The 27,435-nt window shown below is 50.3% G+C and overlaps 1 protein-coding gene and 1 long non-coding RNA gene across 8 annotated transcripts in view; one reads left to right on the top strand and one right to left on the bottom strand.

Moving 5' to 3' along the window:
* The window catches only part of pitpnm3 (PITPNM family member 3), a 51,304-nt gene extending 26,348 nt beyond the window's left edge, over positions 1 to 24,956 (bottom strand). For all 7 annotated transcript variants that reach the window (XM_072701103.1, XM_072701105.1, XM_023818114.2 and 4 more), the window contains exons 1-3: positions 24,629 to 24,956; positions 14,001 to 14,096; positions 3,636 to 3,740 (exon numbers count right to left, since the gene is read on the bottom strand). In XM_072701103.1, the coding sequence (XP_072557204.1) occupies positions 3,636 to 3,740; positions 14,001 to 14,096; positions 24,629 to 24,647 (220 nt within the window). In that variant the 5' untranslated portion in view covers positions 24,648 to 24,956. The remainder of the gene's footprint in view (positions 1 to 3,635; positions 3,741 to 14,000; positions 14,097 to 24,628) is intronic.
* Positions 23,747 to 25,048, top strand: LOC111847160 (uncharacterized). The gene is made up of 2 exons (XR_002839036.2): positions 23,747 to 24,347; positions 24,459 to 25,048. It is a non-coding gene; the product is annotated as an uncharacterized lncRNA (long non-coding RNA).
* Positions 25,049 to 27,435: the final 2,387 nt, after the last annotated feature.

Below are 27,435 nucleotides of genomic sequence, written 5' to 3'. Positions count from 1 at the left end.
GGGTCTAAGACAGAGAGAGAGAGAGAGAGAGAGAGAGAGAGAGTCTAGTTCGAAGCTCCAGCTGTTGGACCCGTGACCCTTTCATATTAACACAACAGCCATGTACACACGACCCTGGGAGGGATAATCTTACAGGGGGGGCATGTTTTATGTCCAAAATGTTGATTTATGTTTAAAAATAAGTGATTCCTGCAAAGCCAACAAGCCGCTTGCCCCTTTGGTTGTTTACCGGCAGGGCTGCTTGTCCCTTTGGTTGTTTACCGGCAGGGCTGCTTGTCCCTTTGGTCGTTTACCGGCAGGGCTGCTTGTCCCTTGGCAAGCACCGCGACACGCCCACCCCGATGCGGTGGCGGAGGCAGCAGCGCTCCCGCGGGTATGCTAACTTCACGCCATGTCCCAGGCCAACAGAGGATCAGAGGCGTCAGCCAGCTCTTTTCGGCACCACAGGGAATAGTGGCAAACTGACACATGGACACCGAAGGCCCACAGGGTCACTCACTACCCCCCGATGGAGCGGGACGAGGGTGGTGGTAGGAGGCAGATGACAGACGAAACGCTTCAGGGTGTGAGGATATGCAAAGGAGGGGATACACGCGGGCCCAGCACCCACGGAAACAATGCATTGTGGGCCGGGAGAGAGGAGAAAGCAGGCACGCGACGGGCAGCCATGTGAGGAGGACCCCGGATTTCACGCTATCAGCAGCATGACAATTCCCTGAAAGGCAGTGGGGGGGGGGGGTCATACTGGTCCCCTGTCACATCCATGAGGATCCCCCACGCCATCGGATTTCCCCTGGCTGGCTTTGACCCCACCCACTGGGTCCCACCGCCCTGCGCCCCCTGCTGGCCGCTCCCTAAATCCCTTAATCCTTCCTTTCTTTTACGCTTTCCTGTGGATGATAATCCCCTCTGCTGTGTCAGCACCATGGGCAGGCAGAAACCTCGCAATAATTGTAGCATTATTCAGATCCAAACATAGGGCTCAGAACCTGATTCCCCTACAGCATACACTCAGAACTTCACATCCACCCAGAATTAGCTTGTTGTTCTCAGGAGGAAGGAACGTGAGATTGCTACTTACTGCCTAATCGCAGATCCATAATAGGGATCAGTAAAGACCAGCTTCTTTTAATCTGACATTAATTTGGTTCCCTCACTTAATTAAATAATTGTCTAAATGAAGGCAGATACCATGGAGGTGATGAAGTGAGTTTATGGACTTGCTGAGGTCACACGCTCATGCCTCCTGTCGCTCGTTGTTCCTGGAAAAATTTCTGGAGGAAATTTCTGCTCGCTGGGGAGAGCAGACGTCCCAGGGGCTCCTCCATCCTCTCCCAGTTTTAACAGACACCACATCCTCCTTCCTGATCTCCCACCCTGGTGTGCCATGGATGTGATCTCCAGCCACCCTCACTTAAAAGGCCGGAATGAATCAGCGCACAGCACAGTGACAGTAAAACCGGAAATTCAGCAGCATGATTAAAAAATGGTAATGAATGTTTTCATTCCCACTTGTTTGTGTTAATTGCACTGTACCATGACGACCGTGTGAGTCGCTTTGGATCACAGCCAGATGAATAGATGTAAAATCTAATTGTTTTTTGCAAATACATAATAATAAAAATGTGTGATTATTGACCGAGACGGGGAGTCAAATCTTCCTCAGATCCACCCCCCCCCAAAAAAGAGGAGGAATCAGAGAGCACAGCCTGCCCTTATCAGACACGCAAAGCGCTGCTGGTCACTGCCATACACACGTGACTGATACATTTTGCACATTAATTAATAAGCCGTATTCAGCAGTAGCTGGGGGCTGGTGCTGACTCCATCAGCTTTGATGGCTCACACTCAAAGTACCATACTCAAAGTACCATACTCATGGCCCACACTCAAAGCACCATACTCAAAGTACCATACTCACGGCCCACACTCAAAGCACCATACTCACGGCCCACACTCAAAGCACCATACTCAAAGCACCATACTCATGGCCCGCACTCAAAGCACCATACTCAAAGTACCATACTCACGGCCCACACTCAAAGCACCATACTCACGGCCCACACTCAAAGCACCATACTCAAAGCACCATACTCATGGCCCGCACTCAAAGCACCATACTCACGGCCCGCACTCAAAGCACCATACTCACGGCCAGCAGTCAAAGCACCATATTCACGGCCCATACTCAAAGCACCATACTCACGGCCAGCACTCAAAGCACCATACTCACGGCCCACACTCAAAGCACCATACTCACGGCCCACACTCAAAGCACCATACTCACGGCCCGCACTCAAAGCACCATACTCACGGCCCGCACTCAAAGCACCATACTCACGGCCCGCACTCAAAGCACCATACTCACGGCCAGCAGTCAAAGCACCATACTCACGGCCCGCACTCAAAGCACCATACTCACGGCCCGCACTCAAAGCACCATACTCACGGCCAGCACTCAAAGCACCATACTCACGGCCCACACTCAAAGCACCATAGTCCATAGTCATAGTCCAGATTGTTTGCCAGACTTTGCCCCAGTACACTTTCTGGATTTCCTTGACCACCTCCTACCCCACCAAAACAACATTATCCTTTCCTACTTGCCTTCAAGCCCAGCTGTAATCCTTAAATAAAGACACAGTTCCGAGGCCAACCCCATGTCACATGACTTGATTTGCCCAGCTGACCTCAATCAGGAAGGGGCTGGATGGGATTCCTTGCAGGGTCTCTCACAGATTAAATGAGTGGCCCTTTGGGGATTAACATCCTGGGAACTCTATTTAAGAAAGGGGAATGATATCTTTACTTTAACCAGACTGCAGTACACACGCAAACAAAAAGAGAAAAATGTGAGAAAAGACGAACACCAAAAAGTCATGTTTGTTATGACTGTTTTTCATTTGATTTGTGGGCACTGGAGGTGACTCACAATGCAGACATATTCATTTAGGTGATTCATGAGCTTCCATTTTCCATAAGAAACCACATAAGAGAGAAGAGCTTTGAAAATCAACGCACAGACGGACACTTGTGTTCCCGAAGGAGTGTTACTTCAGCTGCATGCCCAGGGGACACCCCTGAATCGCCACGTCTCTCTGTGCATTAAACAACGTGCTGCATGGTGTAGCTGGCATGTGAGTCACGCTCTTGTTGGCATTTAGCAGAGAAAACAAACAGATATTACCCAGAATGCAGATGCGATAAGCTGCGAAATATTAAAGGACGATCTTGCGATAACAAACAGGGGCTCGTTAGCTGTGCTGGCATGTGCACCTGCATGAGGAAATGAGAGGGATGACCAGGGCTGCTGTGTGTGCGAGGGACAGAGACTGTGAGGGACCGTGAGGAAACCTGACTGACCATGAGGAGCCGTGTGATCGTGAATGACCATGTGGGACCGTGAGGGACAGTGTGATTGTCAATGTGTGATGATCTTAGGAGAGGTTTATAAATCACTGCTTTCTCTGTGTGTGTGTAGGTTGTGCATGCATGTCGCACGTATATGTCACATGTGTATGTTGCATTAGTGTGTTGCGCATGTGTGTGTTGCACATGTATATTGCGAGTGCATGTTATGCGTATGTGTTGCGCATGCAGTTCAGCATGCGGCTCTGGGCCCCAGGGCCCGCTACCTTGGCTCGGGTCCATGTGGCCCAGGCTTTCGATCTGCTCCACCAGGTCGTTGGAATTCCACTGGCTCATTCCGAGGAGGATGGCGCTCTTTCCCTCTGGGACATCTGCTCGGCCGGGGAGAGATGAGGACACATAAGGGATGCAGCAGGGCATGAATCAAACCGCATACCTCGCTCATCTCAGTGTGAGCAGCCTGCAAGGTCACGGGGCCGTGCATGGCGACCGCCAAACCGAGTCCTTTATCCGCGGATCAAAGATCGGCCCGGGGGCAACCCCACACAGCAGCCCTCGCCGCGTCAGGCCACCGCTGGGTAATATACCCAGGCTGTCACGATCTGCGCTGGGGGGGGGGGGTGGCTGAGTGACACCCTGGGGCTGCCTTCCCACTCGGTTCAGTCACGCCGACACGCTCACGGCAGAGCGAAACATGCACTATTACCAGGCATGCGCACACATGCATTGCCTGCTGCACCTGCGAAGCCCACACACTCTCTCACTCGTTAGGAAGAATTTAAAAACAAATAATGAAGTGATGAGTCATGAGGCAGGAAGAGGATCCACAGGGCACGCAGGGCAGAGGGGAGCGGAGTCAGTCCCCCTCCGGGGTGGGGGATCTGTTTAAAGTGGAGAAGAAAAGTAGGGATGGGGTGAAGGCCTGCAGGGAAGGACAAGCACGCATGTGAGTGAACCACTCAGAGTGCCTCCTACAGGTTTGGAGCAAAATTGCGACCGGAGGCAGATGGATTACCCAGAGAGAGGGAGATGGAGGAATACAGAGACCAGGGGGTCAGAATGGGGACATGTTCCCAGGGTCACCATTGGCTGGTGTGTCAGCTGTCTTTTATGCTTATTTAAAGGCTCCATGCAGAATCTTCCAGAACCCTCTTTAATGAGCAGCTAATTCCACACAAGCTGGCTCTTCCCTCTTCCTTCTGCAGGCTCCCCAGGACTGGTGAAGACGGCCTGCCTTCCACCACACAAATGAAGGATAGCACACGTCATACTTCCCCGAGACAAATACCTGCTAGCAATGATGTCATTCCTTACCGCTGTCTTAAGACTGGCTTATTTTACCCACAGCCTGTCCTGCACATAATTAGATCAATGGCAAAATGTTTCTCTCTTTTTTGAATCATCTCGCTGATCTCGTTCAGCATAAAACGGAGCTGCGATCGATGATCGCCACGTGACTGTGACAGCACGTTAAGCTAACGGGCAATCGATACATAAAGCAGGGCCGGCGTCACGCTGCATCTCTGTAACACACACGGCCGATTGCTGACTCAAGGCCATTTTGGATTTAAAGGTTAAGCACCGACTTATGACAGCCAGCTGGGGGCAGCACTGCGCAGGATCGGCGAGTGGAAGCGGGAACATGCATACCTGACCTGTCTCACACCTGCGGCCTTCTCAGGCGTGACGGACAGCCTCCCCCCCCCCACAGGCACAATGCTGCCGTTATCACACAGCAATGGTGCGTAATTAGGAAAAACACACAGAAAGGAGCCAATGCGCTTATTTAAATAGACTCCAGTCTCCATGTCCCCCCCAGTAGCTGCCGATTATGTACAGTTTCACAAGATCCACTGAGTCCCATATTATATTTATTCCTACAAGGAAAATGATCCTTCAACTTCTGGAAGGGAATCGTGAGGGTAAGCGCCGGGTGGATGAATATAATTAAAACCCCCCGTAACGTTTATTCAGGGTAACAGGGTAACATAAACACTGTGGGTCAGCCTGCTGCCCAGTTCCCTTAACTGGAAACGGGCCGGCTGGGCTGTCTGCCCCCCGCCGCTGGTGCATTCCCTTCTCCCCCCCCCCGCCATGGCAGGGAGCCATTGAACTTATAAGCTCCCCCCCCATAAGCAGGCAGTGGGGACACAAGCCCGGTGCTGTAATCTATCTGCGTGCTGCGGAGTGCCAGGAAGATTGGCACAGCGGTGAGCCCTCTGCCGTTACCGCAGTAATACGCGGCAATCGCAGATATCCTGTTTCAGGGCTGACGGAGCCGATTCACATGGAGATACGGAGGCTGGACACTGAGAAACCAAGACCCGCTCCGGTCCAGTACGCTCCGCAACACAGAGCCAGCCCGACATCAACGAGACCAGAGAAGAACTGCGTCTGGAAAAATCCTGACAGGCAATCAGACCGATCTGCCTCAGGAGTCATGGGAAGCGGAATCGAGCTCCTCCATGCATTACGGGCACGCAAGCGGGCAGCATGTGGCCGCTTCAATCGCACAAGTCCCCCCCAGTCTGCTTCCAGCTCCAGGAAACATAAAAGCACTTGAATAGCATTCAAGAGGCAGAGGCAGAGTGCTGGGATATGCTGACAGGCGGCAAACAGCACAGTGAGCTTACACAGGCACACAAAAATGTACATTGAGGAGTAGAAAGATAAATGAGGGGGAGAGAATCGCTGCAGGCGGCCAGACCTCCGCAAGAGAGGCAGTGGGGCCTCGATCTGGGGCTCATGCCTCCTCTCAGAAGCCCTAGCGGCCTGGGTCAGGTGCTTGGGGTAGAGCGGGCTGTCAGGGTGCCTCTCCAGGATGTCCCACAAACACGAGCGAATCCCAAAGCACCCGGGCAGAAGATGAACACCCAGGTCATGGCAGGTCAGGGACGGCCCCTTGGAAACACCCTCAGCTGGGTCTCGAACACCCTGCCAACTGCCCTGGTCACCCTCCAAAATCAGGACACCCTGTGGCCACACCCACACAGAAAAAATGATGCTATGAGGACTTCTACAAACAAAGAGGTATTGGAGGTTTTTGTTACAAACTGATAAAGTCTGTGTCTGGTTGTGTGTGCGCACACTTATCTACACGCATTTTTAATGTGGACTCGCTAACTGAGCCCAGGAGGAAAACAATTAAATAACGCTGGATAAAAAAGCCAGCAATTTAATGTTTGAGATGACTGGTAATAACAGCATCCGCAAATGTAATGGAGGAGGGGTAATTGGAGGGGGCAACACCAGCCCTGGGGGCCCAAGAAGGATGATCGTATTTCCCAGGTCGTCCGGCGTTTAATAAAATCCAGCTTATGAAAGCCGTGTGACCGAGCTCTGAAAGATGTAAACGGGTTAGGGTGAATATTCTGGTGAAGTCGTCGGCTGGCTAAGGGGCGTGGTCTCCATTCAGGAAACAGCCACTCAGCTGCTTCCAGTCTCTCACATTGTCTTCCTATTGGCTGGTTTAGAAACGGCCTCACCAGCAGCTGCCAAATGACCCATGCTCTCAGAGAACTACAGAAATGCACCCCCCCCACCCCCACCAAAGAATGAAGTATACATAAAAATAGCTTTAAAAAGCGAGAACATGTTCTTCAAGGAACATGTTATTTTAAAAATATATTACTTCATATTTCTACTTAAACAGTTATCAGATAACGATATAACACTGCTAGGTTATTTCTCAGGAGAGGCCCTTTAAGGTCCTTAACCTGAATTACTCTAGAATGTTCTAGGTATACTGTATATTTTACCAGAAGAGCAACTTATCTAAAAATATACCAACAGTCTGCAAACCTGAGGACAAAGTGGACCTGTGAACGTGCCCCGCGGTGTGGCATGGGGGCGGCCGGTCCCACGGCCCCATGGCTGGTAAACGTGCCCCGCGGTGTGGCATGGGGGCGGCCGGTCCCACGGCCCCATGGCTGGTAAAAGTGCCCCGCGGTGTGGCATGGGGGCGGCCGGTCCCACGGCCCCATGGCTGGTAAACGTGCCCCGCGGTGTGGCATGGGGGCGGCCGGTCGCAGGGCCCAGCGGCTGGTAAACGTGCCCCGCGGTGTGGCATGGGGGCGGCCGGTCCCACGGCCCCATGGCTGGTAAACGTGCCCCACGATTTCGCATGGAGGCAGCCGGTCCCATGGCATTCAGCACTAAGAGTGACTGCGCCCCCTGCAGGGATTAAAGACCCGCATGTTCGGCCGGTGTGCCTTTCTGGCTAAAATGTTTATGTCAGCATGACACGGCATTCGCTCAGCAGCGGGGGGGACATCAATCACAGAGAGATAAGTGAAAGCCCATGCGGCTCTGCTCAGAGTGGGGGTGGCCGCTCGCCAAAGTGCTCTGCCCCCCTTCCTTGCTGATGTTGGCCTGTGTCTAATGCTGCTCAGCCTGGCTCTATGCCCCCCCCCCCCGCCCCTGGAAGGACATGAAGGAATGCTAAAGCTACATGACAACAAGAGATTATCCAGATGTTGGAGAATAACAGCACATTCAGGAAGGCAGTAGAATGGCAGCAGCAATAAACAGGGTAAATACCCAGCAAATTCCCGGTAAATAAGGTGCTTTTCTGCTCCTGATTGAGGTTATTATTGCCAGAGCCGCGTCTCCCTACCTGTCATCTCCTATCCAGGTGAGTTTAGAGGATTTGTGTACAGTGTGAGTAGCCTGGAAGGCCATTAGCAATTAGCAGAGCTGTGATTGTCGTTTAGTGTGCCACTCTCCCTCCCAGATAAACCCCCCACCCCCCTAGTATTCACCTGGGACACCGAGCCCCTTGAGCCATGCACAGGGTGACCCCCATCCTTGGCTCTCTATTAATTTTCTCGGTCAGCCCGGAATCAAGATCTCACAGTGGGAACCGGGAACAAGAGCCCAAGTCTGCTACACGGTCTGTCTACTGTAACAGCACCTCCTTCGATGGAACCACAGTACAGCAGTGATCTTTCAGGAGAGAAGGGCGGAGGTTAGACACAGGCTTCCTTGGGGGCTCTGAGAGACCCTATGTGGATGGGGTGGGGCTGCACTCACTTAAATTTCGGCAAGCTTAGCCGAGCTCTGGTGCTGGCCATCAGGTATCAAACAAAATGACAACAAAACCTACGCATTCAAAACCGACAATTTAATAATTCAGACTGGGTTCTCTGTTGTGCGCCGTTACATATTACGCCGGGCTATTAGTGTATGTCATGTTTCGCATCTATAAGGGAACACAAGTGCCTTCGGAAGCTAAAAGCTAACATTTACGTTTATTTATGTAGCTGCTGCTTTAGTCTAAAGCAACGTAAAAGTGAGGAAACTTGGGTGGAGAGTGATTCCGAAGCCCTATGGTGAGATTATTAGTCTGCCAGGCACGGGATTCGAACCAACAACCTTCTGGACAGATTCCCAGCCCACTGAGCTACACACTGCCCTTCTGTTGATCTGAGGACAGAAGTTCTGTAGGAGTTGCGGCACAGTGTGCTAACCAGGAGGGGGCGCTCTACACAGTCTGACACAGCTTTAGCAGGGAGGTGGGATGGGGGAGAATGCCTAAGTGTTAAAAGCACATCTCTGTGCCGAGCTGGGAGGGGGCAGCTGGAAGGCCGAGGCGGAGCATTATGAGCTGTTTGGCAAGAGGGATGTACAGGGTTCATCTGCACAGGCGCTCATGTCATCAGGGTGTCACCCCACCCTCTGGGCAGAAAGACAGCAGTTTAAAGCTCTTCACACTGACTCAGCATGGCTTGTCTGAACCGGACCACAAATGTTTAAATCCCGGAATTCTCTCACCAGGGTGCGGATGCAGAGACAGAGAGAGACAGACAGACAGACAGAGAGAGACACACACACAAACACAAAGGCACACATACATATACACACATAAAAACACAGACATACACACAGACAGACAGACATAAACACACAGACAGACAGACAGATGCACAGACAGACAGACATAAACTCACAGACACACACACACACACACACACACACGCACGTTGCTGTCTTTTTAGCCCAAACAGCACAGTTCACTCAAGATATTCCTGACAAACTCCAATAACAGCTGATGTCAGAGGCTGGGACGGAGGTGTTATGTGTCGGGCTCAGGCGCGGGAGCGTGTACACATGTGCGTGTGCCAACATGCTAAGCACTGTCAGAATCTGCGGCAAGACTGCAAACACGTCCACGCAGGCAAAGCATGTCAGCCCCCCCAAAAGACGCGCGGCCCGTGGGCACGAGTTAGAGCGATACCATTATTTTCAGCTGCCGTGTCCATTTTAAAGAAAGATTTTTAAAATAACTTGCAGAACTCTTTAAGCATGACAAAACATCACACTTATTCTGACATTTCCGGGAAATGAGCAGGGCTAATTGTCTGCAGCGATTCTGTCGGAACCCGCCCTCACTCAGCTAAGCTGACTGCTGATTCATTACCCAGCCACGACGGCGGCCCATTTAATCACTTTCTGCAGAAAGACAAACTGTTTAAACATCAGCTGTTTCACAAAATAGCGCTTCATGGTCTAGCTAACAAAACAGCGGCGCTTGACGTCACCCCAAACAAACAGACAGAGCTGCCAAACCTTAATACATATATGGATACATAAAATATTGTGGCGCCGGGCAGACCGAAGCGTCGCGGGAGCAGAGAAAGACACGGAGACTCGCTTGCTGGGGAGAACACGCACTTTATTCGCAGCCATTAAATGGGCTACATCAGGCACCCAACAAGCACCGAACCAATTACACTCAGGAAACACAATGTTGTCAGACACGCAACTGTACGATGCGTACATTGTGGGATATTCACGTAAGCTGAACACACACAGGCTGGACCGGGTGCACACAAGACACAGGCAAACACACGCGTGACAATAAGGAAATGTAAACATCAACAACACAACAAGGGCTATTTACTGCACGAGGGGCATGCTGGGACATGCTGGGGCTACACTATGCATAAATCTAATCATTAAAAGACTCATGATTTAACACAGCAAAGGTAAACATTCTACATGAGACGATATGGCGCGACACTGACCTGGGACAACAAGGATTAAGTTAGGGTGAGCAGATAATCCATGTCAGGGAGGATATTTTGAGCCAGGACAGGATTTGTAAGCTACCATTTCAATTAAAAGGACCTTTCACTTTAGCACTGAGTTCTGGCTGTGTGCTGATTGGTCAGTCTCCTATAATCATGCACGTGTCACTAATGTTAATGTGAAACAGCTGGATGAGTCTTTCAGTCAAGGCACAAGAAGAGCTGAACTATTTAGCCAAGTGCAGGAGCCTTTCGGTTTTAAGGTAGTTAGTAAAAGCTGAAGTAGCTCATAGTGTCCCCCCTGACATGGATCAGCCTGATTAAACAAATAAAATAATAAAAGATGTCTTCATGGGTCCTGTCTCCCTCCTCACCCCCCCCCAGCCAGCAGCCTAAACAGCCTAACCGGCAACGGGAGCTAACAAGGGGCAGCTGGGTGTCATTAACTGGCTTACCTGTCTGCCCAGGGTCTCCGGTTGCCATGGCGATGCAACTGTGCGCTCTTCTCATGGAAAACGCCACGGCTCCAAGCGATAATAATCATTCTAAATGGATAACCGGAACAAAGCCTGACACCCACTTTGATCACCAAAAGCGTTACAAAACAAGCCGGTGCTGCTGTCTGGCCCCCAGGCTGTTCCTCTCACACTTTTCCGATATTTATTTTGGGATTCTGCACATTGCAGACTGACACTTCCTTTAAGATGGGATCCTTCTTCCTAAAAACTCTTCCTATTTCAGCAGCAATCAAAGACAGAAGACAAAAGCAGACCGAATCAGAGCTTATCCTACTCTTCATTAATTAGTCTGATGCTAAAGCCATCTCCTAATTTATTCCCGGCATTGTTTTTATAGCACCGAAGAAAATGTTCACTTTTAAGAAAATTAGAAATATCGATTCCTTGAGGAAAGTCGACAGCTCCTTGAGCAAGCAAAGATAACGCTGAAGAGCTCGGTGGGTCTGCCTCTCCTTTGGTCAGGCCTGGCTTATCAAATCAGCTTTTTTTTTTTAAATTTAAAAAAAAAAAAGACATAGACATGGTTCGATCCAAGCTATGTGTAATGTTTCCCTCAGGCTAAATCAGTGCTCAGTGAGTCTGTAAAACGTTTGTACCACCAGGAGATGGTCACCTGGGACGCTGGCCTTCCGTGAGTGACAGTGACAGTAGGTATGAACAGGCCTGGCTGTCCCCAGTCTGCTTATATTCCAGCAGGAGATGCTCTGGAATTTGTGTAATCAGCTTTAACATTTATTTTATAAGGTGTGTCGTCTCGAACTGATCCAAAAAAAATAATTTATTTCCCAAGTAGCCCCCAGCTCCACAGCAATCACATCAGTAACCAAGTTTATCACAAACAAGCATCAAAGTCAGCGCTGGGAGCTCTGAGCTCATGAGGACACAGCGGGGCCTGGTAGCCCAGCCACGCTGCAGAAGGTCAGGCCCTCCGAGCATCCAACACCAGTCATACTAAACAAACTGACTTGTACCGCCACGCTACCTGCTGGTGCCACCTAACATGAACAGGCATATAAATTACCCCACAAGCCTGAAAGGGGGTGCAGTCATTGGGTGGGGGCGGGAGATCCAGGAATTCACGACAGGTAAAAAGAGCAGCTGGTGCCACACCCTCCACACACCCTGGGGTGTGTCTTTCCATTACCAGACAGGCGATCAGCCCCCCAAACAAGACAGACTCAAACAGCCAAACGTGTCCTTGGGTGTGCAGCTGCACTTGGGAGACGACTTGGAGAGTTGGTGGAGATGGCAGTATGGACATAAATTTAAAGTGATTGTACTTAAATGATGTGAAGATCTCGTAATTTCATGAAATGCAAATCATACTTAAAGCTGCTAATGTGGACCTGTGCCTGCCGGCGAAACTGCACAAGTGCAAGCCTAATTTTACAAGTATAGAATCTAGGAGTTTACGATGTTCAAGGTGTGATTATGCAATTACATCTTCAGTACTACTTTTACGAATCACTAGTTACGTGAAAAAATGTTACGTTGCCTGTGACAAATGGGTTTTGACAAAAAAATTAATTGTTGTCAAATTCTGATGAGCGAACAGTAAAATTTCCTCCCGCTCCACTCAAATCGCTCCACGCTCGCTATAATTTAAGAGGGACAAATAATCTGCATGCCTAACAAATGTTAGGCAACAAACCGAAGAAATGTGAGCAACGGCACTCATAACAGAAAACAGAAAATATTTTTAAACAACATATATATAGGCAACAACGGAAAGGTTTGGCAATGGCATTCCACACAAAAATAGGCTTAAAAATAAAGGAATCAGTGAGCTTAATAGCCTAAAGGATATACAGGCTAAGCATCGACGTTTTAAATTCCTCAATTTTTTTCTGTTGATGCTTCTGCTGCGTCTCTCTCTCTATAAAATACAATTTAACTGGCAGCGTTACGTGAATTTAAAAAATCCTATTAGACATACTTTGAATGACTAATTTATTTGATTACCAATATTTACTTTATATGCTTTTATACTTTTATTTGCTTTATAGACTTGATATGCTACCATATAAAACTTGCTCACGTTTTGTTCTGGACTCTGTGTGTTCGCGTAGCACACTCTCATGTTTCCGAGAAAGGTCTTTTTAGATTCCAAAGTGAATCTATACTCACCACATTAATTGTTCTTGCTCTACATTATTGTCATCTATTTGTTTGATAAGAATAGTACACTTGTATGACCTATCAGTTTCCTTTGTGAAATACTTTGCGAATTCCATCTCGGCCAATTTGTGTGACAGTCTTGATAATTGTACAGATGAATTCTGGGTAAATTTGGGCGCGCCTCAGAGTCATAGTGGTTTCGGAGCGAAATTGTAGCGAGACAGAGCGACCGCTCCAGCCTTAATAAAAAAACCGCTCACGCTCCGCTCACATGCTCTGCAATGTAGACACCACAACCCACTTAAATATGGAATGAAAATCGGATTTATTATAGTAAAAATTAATTTATGACTGGAATCTTGGATAACTAAATAAACTGGGTTCAATGATATGCCAACAAAATGTGCTGCTTCTGGTTTACGTTGACAATGAAGTGAAAACTTTAACGAGGTGATTAGTACTCCAGGTTTACCTATGCCTACAAATCAATTGCACTTAAGTGGCAACAAACTGTCTAAACTACTCTCATAAAATGAGAATCTGTAAACCTCGAGTGTGACATGTGCAGTGGAAATTGAAAGTGCGAATATGTTGTCCTAAATGTCACAGTAGAAATGTACTTGCAAAATCTTTGCATAGAGGTCAAGTTATGGAATTACAAATAAGATTTTGAATTTGCAATTCATTTTATTAATTCATTTTTTTATGATTACCTTAGATGTAAATCTTCTTCCATATCACTGGATGTCCAGGTGGTGAAGAAGGTGGTGACCTTGGATCGCAAGAGGCCACATCTACTGACCATGTCCCACTGGCCACACCCATTGGTCACACCCAGTGGCCAAGCCCCACTGGCCACACCCATTGGTCACACCCAGTGGCCAAGCCCCACTGGCCACACCCATTGGTCACACCCAGTGGCTACAACCTTGCCAAGCAGGGACAAGAAAAAAGCGGCGGCATTTACCTCTAGCATCAAAAAATTCATCATCAGAGCTGTCCATGGACTCCTGCACAATTTTCTGCATCCGCCAGTGAGAGGCGCTGAGTTTACGGGCAGAGACTAAGAGACAGAAGAGAGACAGAGGAAGTGTCAGAGTAAAAATCACGCAAACAGACACGCGGTCGGCAGTCGCATTTCTGGATGAGGAAACTGATCGGCAGCTCAGGTGTGTGTGACAGGAATGTGTCAGCAACCATCTGTGAAAGTGGGGGGGCAGGATGTGCCTCGGTTACGGCTCATGGTTTGTTGTGAAGTGGATTCTGCCTGCTTCCCTCCTTGGTGTTTCTGTGGAAAGAGGTTCAGGGGAAGAACACAGGCGCACAAGAAAATGTGAGAGTCAGAGCAGGCCTCCGGAAAAATGTACACAGGGATGAGAAGCTGCGCTGAGCCCCCCCGAGCAGGCGCCTCCCCCATTACTGGGTCAGAGCCACTGGGGGGGTCAGCCTCCAGATTTAATAACAGGCCTAACAGTGTTATACTCTCCCCCCAGGGCTGTACTGTGAGTTTTCCCATGAGTTGAAGGGGGGCAGATGAAAATATGAGCTTTGATGAGTCAGAGAGATGTTTGCTAGGGATGTAGCAATATGTTTCCAGCTGAGAAAATACCCCCCTCCCCAGCTACATGGTTATTCATTCTGACATCCTGAGTTGAGGACCACGTGGACATCAGCTGGGGGATAATGACCCACCCATGACGGCTCCCCCCCACCAATTGGAGGAGAGGAGATGCACAATGAACAAGGTCCCTGAAGTCCAGCAGCCGCCCCCAAGCTAAAAATGTGCATAAAAAGCACAAACGGAGCCGATGAGCGGCCTGTTCTGACCCGAGTCCGGGAGTCCGTGGCGGACCCTCTGACCGGGTCTTTGGTAGTTGTACCAAACCGGCTCAGTGCTTTAAACCACCCATTTATAAAACAAACACTTTTAGGCATACATCTTCTGCCTAGAGAAATTCCAAACAAGCCAGGCTACTGCAATAACGCTCCAGCAGGGGGGTCAGGGGGGGCTCTGACGCACGCCTGGCTTGGCGTTTCTGCCTCCCGCTTCTCCGAATCGCATCCCTAAGTGCCGCAGAGACCCAGAGCAGCCTTTGATCTCGCCTCCCCACCATTTTTGATCTCATCCTCCCTCCATTATCCAATTCTGGAGATCGGTGTTACCTTTTGAAAGGAAGGGTCGGCTGGCTTCCATTACCCCCCGCCTTCCCCCCTTCCGCAGGCCCCCGAAGCCACGTTGTCGTGCATTAATTAATGAGGCTTTTATTTTTCCGTGGAACGCCGTGGGCTTGATGGGATTATTAGAGTTCTGTGGAGTGGATTGGGTGAGGGGGGTTCTCTGCCCGGCCACAAACACAGTCTGTTAGGCAACTGAATCAACAAGGAGGAGAAGCAGCAGCACTGGCATGAAGGCCTGCTAATGCGACAGGAGGGTCCCGCGCAGGCACAGACCCTGTGCTGCTAATGCGACAGGGCTAATGGACCTAAACAGACTTCTGTTGAACAAACCTTCACTTTCTACTTCAATTATTAACCACTGCACCGCCTACTGGTCTATACTTAACAATACTTTGCTGAGAATATCCAAGCACACACCAGTCTCTAAAACACAGGTCCGTGCAGTGTGGACAATGAGAACACCCAGAGGAAACACGGGCAGAATCAAACGCACTTCCCTGTGGGTGTGAGGCTATGGTGCTGCTCCCGCACCCCACAACACGCAATTACACAGGGCAAACGGGGCCCTGCTGGCAAAGCAGCCCACGTCTGTCCAGCACAGCCTGACTTAGTCAGTGCTCTGGCATGGCCAAGACGTTTAGGGTCCAGTCTGCTGTCTAACTGGACGCCCAGCGTGCCGAGCTGTGCGTACAAACTCAGTAAGATAAATGGAGGCTCCCAAGGGATTTCACCCTGAGGCTAGTGGGGACAGTGGTCTCGTACAGGGAAAGGCCCCCCCACCACATCCCTGAGACTGTAAATTGAGCCCATCCGTCTGCCTGAATCCCTGCCGCACAAACCCAACACACCCCGGGCTCAGAGTCCGAATGGCATAAATCATTTTCTCATTTTCTCCAACGCTACGTGGGTGACGGCATTAGCATGTCATTAGCATACCACCATGCAAGCATTCCCTCACCCAAAGTGTCCGGCTCGGACCCTGTGGCTGCACGCCTGTCCCTGCGGAGGCTAATTTTGCGAGGCAGCTCCTCTGACCACATCACTGCGTGCCTCTTATCCAGCCAGACTTCCTGTGCTGCCGTGACGGATAGCCTCTAGCTGAGTGCCACACTGCACAGTAAACAGGGTGCCGAACATCCTGCAATCTGACAAACCACACTGCACACCAAAGAGTGATCGGAGTGCGCAGTGGCCGTCCAGCTGTCGGTATCACGGCAACAGGTTCCAGGTCCTCCTCAGATGTCAGAGATCCACCAGCTGAAAACCATCTAAGATCCGATTGTAATAATCAAACTGGAGAGGGTATCACAGCCTGTCTGTCAGTTTCTGTTAAATCAGGCTTTAAAACCAGGCAAACGTGGCTCACATGTTTCTGCATCCAGTTTATTAAAAACCTGGCACAGTCATCATATCATGTTGCTATGGAAAAAACCCATCACTGAGCAAAGTGGATGTCCACAGTGTCGGAGACCCGTCAGGACGACACCAAGGCCTGATTCAGTCCATCGCGTCACTCAGTTTGGAAAGAGGGACTCTACGGAACATACTTAACATCTCCCGGGACCAATTGCTCTGACAGATTGTTCTATTTAGCATTTTCCAAAGTTTTCCACATTGTGGCAGCATATGTATATTGGAGAAGAAGAACACGCACGTTTATCTTAATTTAGAGATTGGCTTAAAGGAGCGGGCCGTCGCTCACGCAGAAGCTCGTCAGAATCAATCCGCCCGCGTTCGTTCAGCACCTCAATCACGGCACTTGGGGAAAAAGCAGCACAGCACAGCTCTGGCTTTCAATCATAAAAAAATAACAATCGATTTCAAAAGCACACACTTCATTTTCTTATTCTTTTATTCTTGGGGTGGGTGAGGGTGACAGATGTTTGTTCTGGCGGGACGCAGACGCCCGAGAGGAGGTCCTGCTGAACGGCTCCCACATGCCTGAGGCCTGTTCGGTAGCAGGCGAGCCGGTTCCACCCGACAGAGTCTGACGCGTGACTCAGCGGTGAGTCTGACCTGATCGGCTGCCTTTGCTCTGACCAAAGCATTGGGGGGTCCAGCTGTGGCCATGACACGGGGGGGGGGGGGTATCCTGATGTGCAGTGGATCAGGCCGTTAATCTCACTAATTAGTCTGAACCCGAACCCGAAACCATTAATCTCAGTGAGCCTAATCTGCCCAGGATCCCAGCCTCGACGAGGGAACGGAATCCAGAAGGTGAGAGCCCCCCCCACGCCCACCCCCTTTCTGGCTGGTGTTTGTGAGCACCGCCGAGGGGCAGCCAGTCACAGCTGGTTTCGGTGTCCCTCCTCTTGACATTTTCCCCAGCACCAGTCTCTTAAAAACCTGCAGCAAATCCACTCTTCTGTGAAAAGCAGATGGCGTCCCGCTGGGAAGGCATCCCGCACGCTCACTCACGCTCCCGATGGGCGGCGCACAGCGGGTTCCGGTCAGGGAGGGTCCCCACCCTCTGAGGGGTGGGCCAGATGTGCTTTTCACGGGCCAGGGCGACCAATGAGACGGCATGAAGGATCGCCGACAAACTGATTGGGAGAGCCAGCTGTACAGATATAACAATGACCGCAAAAAGGGGGGGGCCGGGCAGGCGGGGGACTGTGCCACTGTGCATCTACGTGTCTCACTGCTGGGGCCAGTCTGCCATCACTCATTTCCAATGTCCTAATTACTCATCTGCACATTAACAGCAAATGGGCTGCAGTGAAACCTAAACATGCAGATCTGCCCAGCAAACCACTGCAATGATGCGCTTTTTAATGATATCATGTGTTTACACCAAGCAGGAGATTCAAAACCCTAAAAATACATCTTACATATTTCCAGATGGCGGCTCTTAGCTGAATTACCTCATCGATTGGGCTGAAAGACTGACAGATGACGGAGGCAGTACAGAGGAATGTGACGGTGACAGGACAAGCGGAGCAGGGCTGTGTTTCCGGAGGGTGTGACAGTGAGTGTGCGCTAATGAGCACGTGCGTCTGCCGGCGGGTGCAGCCACATGCGCACTAACACTGCTGATCAACACGGAAAATGCAATAAAATTAGCACACCTACATCTCACCCGGAGTTAATTAATGGATTTTAAAAGGGTCATTAAAAACTTAATAGACATCACTACAAAACAGGGTTATGAAAATCCACTCAAAGTCGGGGAAAAAAATTGCAACCAGCGCTGAACGGCGCAGAGATTGCAGATGACGCTGTCGCATTCCCGCCACGTTCCTGAGGATAGACTAACCACCCCCATCGAGACCCATTGTCCTCGTCGTGCTGCATTCCCACTGCGAGCCACAGGTGGTAGCGCTGAGACGCCCCCGGGGACTCCACAGGGCCAATAAGCTTGTTAATAACCTTTGGTTTCATTAAGGTCCATTATGGTGCGTGATTAAAATCCATTACTGCTGCCAGAGGGACGGCGGGAGGCCAGCGTCGGTTGAAGGTGACCTTATCACCATCATCGCTATCATCATCCCTGAGGCTGATCCCCGCCCAAGAATGACTGTCCATTACAGCAGATAGGGGGTGCTGTCCATGTGACTGGCCTGCCTGTCTGCTACAGGAGCAGATCCAATACCGCTCGTCCATGCACACGCCCAGTCCTTCAGAATAATCCCAGGCTGCGTCTCTCTCCTGAAGTATTTCTTGGGTCCTTCCCGTCTAAGGGAGTCGTGCTTTAACATAACCACTGATAATTTGTGATGAATTTTTGTCAGCCAACTAGTCCAGTGACACTGAACTGTATCGCTAAGTGCAAAGGGGGTCCGAATCCCACCCCCAGCCCCTCATAAGCCAAAACTCATCGCAAATTCCATTTCCAACAATTCGGAGGCTTGAATAATCCAAAAAGGTCAGGGGATGAATACATTAGCGACCGCCGCCGTGGGGCCTGCTCGCCAACCCCCCATGTGGACGTCTGGGAGCGGCGCAGATTAAACCGTAAGCATCAGCAAACTGCAGGAAGACAGCGTTTTTCGGGGAGCACTGGTGCTGGGAAGACTGCCAGCAGCAGCCTGTCGTTTAAACACTGTAAGACAAGCAAACTATCTGAGGAGACAAACACCACAGCCGCTCGGCTTTAGCTGGTGAGACTGGATGAAACATCACATGAGCAGCTGTCTGGGAAATGGCACAGAAAAGCTTTTACAGTGACACTGTTTAGGGTAGTTTACAGTGACACTGTTTAGGGTAGTTTACAGTGACACTGTTTAGGGTAGTTTACAGTGACACTGTTTAGGGTAGTTTACAGTGACACTGTTTAGGGTAGTTTACAGTTCCTGCAGCAGTAAATTTACAAAGTCAGTCGGGTGAAGAGTATCCGGGCCATATAAACTGGAAATGAGGGGCCCACAAATGACGACGTATTGGAGAGAAGAAAGGGAAGGAGAGGTGGAGAGAGGGAGGGAGAGAGAAGGGAAGATGAGGGATTGGGGAGAGAGAAAGAAGGGGTAAGCAATGGGGAAAGGGAAGGATAGAGAGAGGGAGAGAAGGGGAGAAATAGGAACTGAAGGAAGGAGAGAGGGAAGGAGGCAGCACTGCGGTGCGGAGACGCAGGTGGGAGATCTGAGGGGAGTTTCCTGGCGTGTGTGTGTGTGTGTGTGTGCATGTGTGTGTGTGTACGCATGTATGTGTGCATGCGTGTGTGTGTGCGCGTGTGTGTGTGTGCGCGCACACAAGCCAGCGCTTCGTCCATTACGGCCGGACTATTTATAGCACTACAATGAATCATGGGAATTATTCAAATCAGCCCGGAGACAATCGTTTTTACGGCGACTAAAAAATTAACCTCCGCTAAGCATCAAGATCATTCAAAATGAAGCACAGCCAGCGATTCTGAGATCTCTGACACAGTAGAGACTAATTATGAAATATTAAGGGACATCATTTATTAGGAAAGGGAACAAACAGGAAGCCTGCCTTTGTCTCTCTAAACCACAGCAATGTGGGGAAAAATGCAATAAAATAACATGCAATGACAACACAAGCATAAGTTTATAAGCGTTTTTCCAATAGCCACCAACGAGGGGAAGGCACAACGAGGGACAGGGACGGGGCCAGACATCCCAGAAGATGACAGGCCGACGCAGAGCTGACAGTTTTGGGCAGAATATCAAGGCGGTGGAACAGCAGTGGATGCCTCAGGATGGTAGGGTCACCGTGAAGGACAAGATAGGTCACCAGGCTTTAGGAGGAATGTGACAGGGAGGGGTGGAATTACAGTTCACGTAGTACAGGGAATTGACAGTAGGGGGAGCCACCTGTCAATCCACACAGGGCAGGGTTCGTTTACTAGGGGAGGCAGCCGTCTTCCAGCTTTTTCTGCACAGCTATATCATCTCTTAGGGTCACTGCTGAGCTCCGAACAGATAGGCTGAAGTCAGCAAGCACGTTTACCCAGGGGGCTCTTGGCGGAAAAACGTCTAATAACTCCCCCCCACCCTCCCAACTGTCGCTCCTTGACTCTTCCGGCCAGATAATGTGCCAGGTGCCTGAATGCCGGCTCCGCTCGCTCCAATAATTGCACAACAAGCCCGGCACCATGCCGTCCTGCTCTGGCATGGCGGGACGAAAACTCTCGTGTGTTATTTCGGTGCGTTTGCCTCGTGGCGTCGTGAGCTGAAGGTGCTCCTCGGGCGTCAGAGCCGAGCCGGTCGTGCGAGACCCTCATGTGCGTCGGCCGCCGTGGCGAGACACGGATGCGCTGCCGGGGCTCAAAACGAGAAACAGGCCCCGCCCCAGGGGGTATCGTGGCATTGCAGGGGCATGCAGGTTGGGGAAGCGAGGACCGAGGCCCCCCCGAGACCAAAAGGCCGTGTCGCCGTCCGGCACCATAACTTCCCGTCGTACATCCTTCCGGAAGCATCCTGAGTAGCTGAGGATCAGTGGCAGGTGGTGCGCTTCTCCAACAAGGCTGCGGGTCTCCCGATAGTAAGACACACTAATCTACATCTTTCCTGCTCTCCTCAAGGCTGATTTGCGTGTTCCTCTTTCTGCTCACTCGCTCCCGGCCTTTTCATCACGCAGCCAATCTCATAACACGCGCGGCTCACATTCCGCAGCCGGGCTGGATGAAATGCCAACCCCCCCCCCCCCCCCCAGGCTGTTTACACTGGCCTGTGAGGGAATTTCAACAAACCCGCACAGCTAACGAGTTTTATCATTCGAAAGCATAAAAGAGAGAGGATTTAGAGGAAGGGGACAGAACATAAGGCCACGAGTGTCGCACGGAGGCACGGAATTCGCCAGAGGGAAGGTGGAGTCGCACCGGAGCAGCGCCCAGAATCAGGATTCATTTGGACTGACAATTTTGTAAATGGCCAGCTGGGGTGAGATTTGGGGAACTTTAGGGGGACGGATTCATTAAGGGGAAACGTTTTAAATGTACAAGCAGGGGATTTGGATGAACAACGGGTCATGTGATACAGATGCAGATATAACATGAGGAGGGGCCAATTGGTGCTCCCACCGAGCAGGGATTGGCGTTCTTGCCCCCCACATGACCGGGGGTTGTCACAGCGGTGCCCCGTCTGCTGGAAAAAGCGCCAAATCCTCCAACACACAGGCCATGTGACTCAGTTCTCCTCATGACCCACGGGGGGTTGATTGTGAAACAGACACCCCCAGAGCAGCCAGCTGGGGTCTCTGGTGACATGCAGCACGTGGGGGGGGGGGGGGGCGGGTAAGGAGGTGGAGAAGAGGTGTCCCTGATGGGCTCCGGGCGGCTCCATGAGGGAGCTACTGTATCAGGGTTGGTGGGGGGGGGGGCGGATTTCAGCAACACGCAAGGGGGGAAGGGGGGGGGGCTGAGCCTGCACTCTGAAAGCCCAGTAAATAATGAGCCTTAGTCTTTCGCATTTTAATCAGACCTCGAGATTAAAATGTAGCATGACTATAACAAGACAAAGAGGGTTTGTATTCACTGTGTGACCTTTTGATACCTAATATTTAATCACACTGTAAAACTTTTTATTGTTACTATTCTTTGTGATTTTTCTCCAGCTTTGTTCATTCACTACAGCCTTTAAAATAGAGTTAATGTGAAACAGACAGCAGGGCATTTAAACACCTGGGGTCTGGTGGTTGTTCGTTCAATACCCAGCAAGGCCACCGTGGAACACGGGTCACCAAAGTGACGAAAGTGTCAGTTCAGATCAGACCCGCCGAGGGACCCGGAATTTGACGGAGACCCGCAGGGAGGTGTCGCAGAACAGTACTGAGCGCATGCACCCCACCCCCGCATGAAGAGTGCGGCCCCCAACCATCGGTGCAGTGTACAGTTCACCTCCCCCCCACACCCCGAGAAACGTCACTACGGATTATTTACAGGGACACAGAAACATCACCCTTCCGCATCCTTTCAGTCGACTGATCGATCACAAATTAAGCCAATTAAATAACGACGAGGGCTAATGCAGGGACTGCCTGTGGCGCTGCTTCCACTAATCTGCGGCACGGCTACAGGCTGCTCTTCCCTCTGCTGTACGGCCACAACTCTTCTGGCTCTTGGGGCTTCCTAGCGTACACCGTGGGGGTGTCCGAGCGCATGGAGCACACGACGACATCAGCGGGGGCCCTGCGCCGCCTTCATACGCTTCCGCTGCCGGGCGGCGACCCAGGTCGACCGCGGTCACACGTCCGTGGCCTCGATGCACAGCAGATTCTGCTGACGTTTCCAGTTATAATCCGAAGTTACTGTGCAGCCCGTATTATGAAACACAGCACATACCTGCAGAGCAGCGGAAACAGCACGACGCCGCCTGCGAGCTAATGAAATCACGCCTCACGCCCTGTTTTCCTTAGTGGCTGACTTCCCGAAAAACAGCTTGTTACGAAATCACCCGAGACCAAACGTGCAGATGTATGACCTTACTATTGTGACTGATAAACTCTCGCAGATAAAAACTACTTCCGACGATACAGAAGTGCTGTCATGTATCCCAGACAACTGCAACATCACAAAATGCCCCAAGCACAGCAGGGTGGAGCAGATACATGGCACTGAGGTCCATGAGGTAGCCCAACCCCCCCCCCACACACACACACACACACACACACACTCACACCCAGCGCTGCATTGTCCCGTCTGGGGGAATTCTCAAACTCAATGCAGTCAGGAAACTCAGGGTACCGACCTTGAGGAGCAAAACAAACAGGAAGTGTAATCTTTCTGCTTCACTGGCCAAGCTTTCACCTCACGCACCCCCCGAGGAGCAGGGCTCCAGGACACTGGTTCATCATGGGATATGGCTCACTGCTCTCAGAAGGCAAGGTTATGTATATTAAAAGAAAACAATCATTGAAATAACCTTAAGAATTACTTCCTGGGGTGCAAAGGCCCTGCCCCTCCCTAAACACCAGACCGGAGGCTGCAGCACACACACCTGTCTGCCAGACCTACCGAACTCCACACATTAAGGATGAATACAGAAGCACGGCACACACACCGTTTCACGTGATTCTATGTCTTGATGACGAACTCTACGTTATGCAATGCACTTCCTAAAAAATATCCGGCTGGTTTGGGCACAGCCGTCTTCAGAGGCGGAGACGGGCCGACCTGGCAAGAGTCCGAGGTCTGTTAGCCACCTGCGTGCGTCGGGGTCCGGCTGTCCGCGTCTGCACCCTGGGTCACATGCGCTCAGGGCACACGCAGCAAACGGGAAAAACACGCAAAGTGGGCATATCTCTAAGAAATGCCGTATTTTGTTTTTTTTCCCAGCGTTAAAAATAAGCAGAAAGAGGATATTCCTCAAAGCCCCCGCATTCATCTTAGTCATCTAACCATGAAATCGCGCTGGGCATTTTTCACTTAGTCTGACACCCCCGGCTTCGTGGGGATATACGTTTCAGTTTGTCTGGACGCGAAACGATTTAGGTCCTGGTGAAAGAGGAACCATCCCCGGATAGACAGCGCCCGCATGTGCGTGTGAGATCGCGCCGCAGTTCATATGGAAGCGACTCCAATAATTCAATAAGCGCCGTCTTCCCAGTGAAAAGGCAAGTTTGTGCTAAGAGAAAAATGTCACTCGGGGGTGTAGTAAATCGGCAAAAACCGCCGATTACAGTTCTGCATTCAGAGACATTGCTTTCTCAAAGACATTTGTCAGCGGATACATTAGAGGTGCGTATTACGGGAGTGGGATATTAGAAAATAACTACTTGACTTTCCAGTGAATGGTGACACATGAGATGTGATCGTCTTGCTCGGTGGACACTCATTGCATTCCGACAGATTGCACCGAGCTGAAGCGATTTGCGCTGAGATATTTTACGGGGACCAAGGCAACACCGGTTTGGGCTACCTGTTTGCGGGGACACGATGCAGGATCAAAACAAAATGAAAAGACTATGAGGGTAAGTCTTTCCTAAAAAGATGAAAAAACAAATATATTTCTATATTACCTTTCGTTTCTTTCGCCATGCCGTCTCGCCCTTCTTCCCTTTGCCGACAGTAAGGTTAGGAGACGCGTCTCCTGCTGCGTGTTTCGCATGCGGTCCTGCCCGCGGAGGCGCCCTCTCCACCTCCTCGGACCCGCGCCTCAGAGCCCGCCGTACCGCAGCGCTGGAGCCGCTAAGGAGCACCGCGGCAGAGGGTCTCCCCCTTGAAGGAGCTACGCAGCTCTAACGGTCGGGGATACGAAGGCAGCGGAGCCACTGCTCGCCTGGAGCTACGAACACACTTTACGCATTTGTGTCTTTGCGGTCCGTAAGACTTCAGACCTGCCCCCTTTCTACTGTATTGTATTAATAATAAACACACACACACTTTTTATTGAGGCAGTGTTTGACTGCCCCAAGCGGTGCACATGGGTACTACTAAAAGGCTGCATCTTCGACCTGTCATTTATGCTAGTTTTAGTATGAGGATGGTGTCTTCGCAAATATACCCGCAACATCCGTATTATGTGTTATTTCCAGTATATCTGTAGGCTCGTGCGTCGCACGAAAACTGTGAATTATAATTGCGAAGGCACAAAAAGCAGGGCAATTACCGGGATTTTGAAAGCACCCCAATTATGTGTTAAAACAATTTATCTGTGCGGAGAGCTGAGCATAGACTCGCAGATAAATAATTGAAGCACAATTAAATTTTCCAGCTGCGCGAAATAGCTTTAAGACAATGCGAGTTTCAACGTGAGACCCACCGAACTGCAGTATTCTATGCATTATAAACCAAATGCTCTTATATTATAGTAAATCAACAATTTTTCACAACCTACAAATTCAGGAATTCTAACTTGATTTCTAGTTGACTCGGCGACATAAATGGAAGATCTGACGCATATAGTGCCTCCTGAAATAATTATTTTTGCGTACTAAGTGCACTACTACCATATAGCCCAGTCATGACGAATAACACACACACACACTGTGGGCTGTCACACACTGTGTATAAGGACAGTGTGAGATATACCTTTGTACTGAAGCTGTAAACCGGCCTTGCAAAGGGAACAGTTGTGGATATACTGACAGGTCCGAGAGGATAGATTTTTAGTGAACCGCAGGACTCATCAGACGCGGTTTCCGTACAGAAGGGGTCTCTACGGCTGACTGCCGTTCATTTCAGACCGTCTTAGTGCTCTGACGTTAACTGCTCTTTATCGCTTTCAAATAATTTCCCTATTATTCCCTATCATTTCCAAAATCCTCGAAACCTTTACTGAAGGCTAAGACTCAGTCAAAATGGATTCAGTCGACAGAGGACTCATAAAATTATACAAAATTTTCTGAATAAAAAAGTGCACTAAAGAAGAATGATAAACGTAAAGTGACAGTGGAAAAAAAATTACAAATGTCCAACCCTGATCCCCAAAGCCTTCAAGGTTTTAGACAATCACCACCTGACTAGCATCTAACACAGGTTGCTAAATTAATGATTAGGAGTAAATCTTGAGGATAACTTCTGCACACCTAGTGCTGTGTTGGATTCCCCTACACCAGTGTTGGAAGCTGGGTGGAAGCAAAAAATATGCCCATGGTCCCCAAGGGCTGGATGGACAAGCACAGTCCTACAGGCCAAAATCAGTACCCACAGCACAAAAAACACTATTGGTAAGGGGTTTCCCACCGTGTTCCTCAAGGGCTGCAGGTTTTAAAATGGTCAGGAGCTTTAATCCACAGGCACATCTGCTGACACCTTGGTCCTCCATGAAAGATGAAATCAGTGACTGTCACCCAAGATTAGGTCACTTACTAATGTCAAGTGACAATTAGGAGGTGCTGTTAAGGTCTTGCGAGGACTTGCCTGATGACGGCATGGAGTGTCTCAGCTGGGCAGCTTATGTCCATAGCCGATTACCGTAGTTCAAAGTCACATTGGAAGCGAGTGATGGGTGTTTTGGCTGACGATGGAGTTTCAGAAAAGGTTAGAAATGCCAACATGACATGCAGCGTGACCAAGCTCTGGGTGCCCAGCTCCAGACGCTAAGGTGGGATCTGCATCTTAGAGGTGACTGAGCAAGAGCAGCAGAAGCAGCCTGTACACCTACCTGCCAGCGACCCCGAACCACGTCGCCTCTTTGGCTGGCTGGGAACTCTGTAGCATTTGAAACCATGTGCTTATCCGACTGTTTACAAGAAAAAACAATGAAATACTCCAGCCATCCTCAGATGTAACAAGGGGTCAGAGGTAGACACAGATGGCACAGTAGACATGTGCTGCACCCTGCGGAGAGGTTGGAGACCTTCCAGCACGTCATAAATCAACCTGAAACCACCTGTGGTTCTGGAGTGTATCTGGCTCTTAATTGGGCATAATTAGAATGAGCACCTGTTTGAGACGATTAACATATAAAAGAAGCTCGCTTGGGACGCCCCGGGGGCCAGTGTGGTGGTGATGACAGCATGAGACGTGAGGATTGCTGCATGCTGTCAGTCACAGGCCACATCCAGCCACTCCTCGTTGGTCATGTTATCGCTGGGAAAAGCGAGACCCCCTGCTGGTGTAGGACATGCATGTGGATTCCCATGTGAACCTGTCAGTGAGGCTGCAGGATTATCTGATTGGCCACTGTGTGTGAGGAGGGTTTTTATTGGCTGAGAGAAAACGTTGATGCCTGACACAGCGTTGTCCCATGGGTCAGACACACAGTCGGCTCTCTGTGCCCGCCAATGGCGTGCTAGCGTGAGACTCGGCCTGGTGAGATCACCAGCATTACGGTCCTGCTTCTGAGTGTGGCTGCAGTACCCTCGGATCGCCATCCAGAGCC

The sequence above is a fragment of the Paramormyrops kingsleyae genome, chromosome 17 (genome assembly GCF_048594095.1).
Source record: "Paramormyrops kingsleyae isolate MSU_618 chromosome 17, PKINGS_0.4, whole genome shotgun sequence".
Classification (NCBI taxonomy): domain Eukaryota; kingdom Metazoa; phylum Chordata; class Actinopteri; order Osteoglossiformes; family Mormyridae; genus Paramormyrops; species Paramormyrops kingsleyae.
Note: the sequence above shows the minus strand (reverse complement) of the source record. Positions and strands in the feature narration are given on the sequence as shown.